This window comes from Dama dama, chromosome 18 (genome assembly GCF_033118175.1).
Source record: "Dama dama isolate Ldn47 chromosome 18, ASM3311817v1, whole genome shotgun sequence".
In the NCBI taxonomy this organism is placed as follows: Eukaryota; Metazoa; Chordata; class Mammalia; order Artiodactyla; family Cervidae; genus Dama; species Dama dama.
The window spans coordinates 100,743,222-100,745,761 of record NC_083698.1 but is presented as its reverse complement, the minus strand read 5'-3'; the positions used below and the strand labels follow the sequence as shown (position 1 = coordinate 100,745,761).

At 43.4% G+C, this 2,540-nt stretch overlaps 1 gene segment (V, D, J or C); it reads right to left on the bottom strand.

Annotated features, from left to right (window-relative positions):
* Positions 1-372: 372 nt before the first annotated feature.
* On the bottom strand, positions 373-937 carry LOC133073083 (probable non-functional T cell receptor beta variable 23-1). The segment is given in 2 exon segments: positions 373-698; positions 803-937. Coding segments are annotated over 2 exon segments (375 nt in total).
* Between the last annotated feature and the right edge of the window lie 1,603 nt (positions 938-2,540).

Here is a 2,540-nt window from a genome sequence, read left to right as displayed (position 1 = left end):
ATCAGGGTGCCCACAGAAGATGATGACCTGCCAGTTATCTGTATTTCTGCAGGCACAGCTTTGCCAGATGAAAAGCTCAGAACTGCATATTTTAATAAAGATTCTTAGAAACCCATCAAGGTCACATCCTGTGTCTTCTTTGCCAGATACCGGGCAAACTGGGGAATCTGAGACCCCTTACAGCTTCCTTCCCCATCCTTGGATTTGTGTTCCCACCAGCTATTTTCCACCTCCCCTTCTGCTCATCCTGTGTGGCCATTTACAGGTTTTTCTTTCTGGTTTATGCTCTTTCAAGGTGGGTTACCGTTAGTAGTTCCTACCCTCCTATGACACCACTGATTTCCTGAGCTGGGTTCACGGTGAGTTTGTGTTCTAGGAAGAGCTGACGTGCTGCACTGTGGACTGGCTGCTGGCACAGAAATACAGAGCTGAGTCCGCTGCCTCGGTGGAGTTGATTTTCAGGCTGCAGGGTGAGTTTTTGGGGCACTGAGCTGAAAATCGCTGTTTGAACACGGCTGTATCTTCTATAATTTCTTCATTCTGTAAGTAAACCAAAAACTCTAATGCTTCTTCCAGCTTCTTGCGATACCAGTAAACATAAGTATGTCCTTTTTTGGGGACACAATCCATCTTGGCTTTCTGGTCTTTTCCTTTGACCAGATGACTGGGACTCTGGGTGACCTCAGTGTCCATGGAGCCTGTGAGGAAAGAGACAGAAAGTTCACAAAAAGCCCTTGAAGGAGCCTGATTTTGCAGCCGCAGGAGAAAGTCCTGAATCTAGATGCCAAGAAATCCACCTCACCTGCTCCCCAGAGTAAAAGAGCCACACAGCACAGGCTGCCGAGGCACATGGCTGGCTCGGGGAGGAAGCAGGGCCGTGGCTTCTCCTCTCAGGCGCCTCATCCCCCTTCATCACCTCCCTGTGACGTGGTGGCTTCCTGTGGTCATCACAGTCCCCATGTACTTGAGAGCCTAGCTTTTCATAGACTGGGAGGGCAGGGGAAGCTCGTGGAACAACTAGTGTGGATTTCAGACTGCTTCCATAGTCTTTTTCCTGATTCTGCTCTTTCACCGTTTCTTTAAAAATAAAAATCAGTTACACATCAATAACTTACTTGCTTTTTATTTTGCCGGTTTGCCTCCTCCCCTCCCCCCTTCCCTCTCAGACAATGAACTACACAACTTGCTATGTGTCAGTCTTAGCTTCCACTGCACTTACAAGTGAATACAGCAGCTACCTTCTACTAACAAGCCAAATTTTGAACTATACAAAAGAAATATTTGTGATGGATATATAAAGCATCTAGAGAAATAATAAAACGAGTCATCTAGCCTGAAACTGTTAGCTTAGGAGACAGATTTTCTCTGAGAATTTTTAAGTCCCTGTGTTATTTTTCTAGATTTTATCATTCTTTCTCTACTACGTCTAGGAAAGCATAATCCTAAAGTTCAAGTTTTAACTCACTTTCCTTCCATTATCACTTTTAGACTTATGTAAGAATCTGTAAATTATATACTAATCAGTGTTTTATGTCTTTGAAATTTATCTAAGGGATTTATTCTGTTTATAGTTTTTCTGTGGCATTTTTTTATTCAGCATTATGTCTGTGATAATAATTTATGTTTTTGCAGAAATTTTATATAATTCACTTTTGCTAATATGTGCATGCCTGCTCATTCCCTCAGTCGTGTCTGACTCTTTGTGACCCCATGGACTGTAGCCCACCAAGTTCCTCTGTCCCTGGGATTTTTCAGGTAAGAATCCTGGAATCGGTTGCCATGTCCTCCTCCAGGGGATCTTCCCAACCCAGGGGTCCAACCTGCATCTCCTGTGTCTCCTGCAAAGCAGGGGATTCTTTACCCACTGAGCCATCATTAGTATATAAGGTTCCATTTATTATTAATAGTTCGTCAGAATTTATTATCCATTCTTGAGTTAATGTACACTAGTTTTCTCCTCTAGATTTTGGTGCTAGTACAAACAGGATGGCATTCTTAAACCTTTCTTTACATATCAAGGTATAATATTTCTCTATACCCAGGAATATAAAAACTGAGCCTTAGGGTCACCATGTGAACTCTACATGCTAAGACAAAATGCTTTCCAAATTAAAATGAAGTTGCTTAGTCATGTCTAACTCTTTGCGACCCCATGGACTATAACCTACCAGGCTCCTCCATCCATGGAATTTTTCAGGCAAGAATACTGGAGTGGGTTGCCATTTCCTTCTCCACCGGATCATCCTGACCCAGGGATTGAACCTGGGTCTCCAGCATTGCGGGCAGATGCTTTACCTTTTGAGCCACTAGGGAAGCCCCAGGAAAGCTCCAAATTAAGCCAGATAAATAATCCCAACAGCTGTTGTGTGTTTTCTTGTGTTGCACATCTAAAATTCAATTGGTACTATTCTTTCTAATTTTTTAAATTTCTGACTGTGCCAGGTGGCGTGTGGTTTACTAGTAACCCGAACAGGGATAGAACCAGCACCTCCTGCAGGGGAAGCCCAGAGTCTTAGCCACTAGTCTGCCATGGGAGTCCT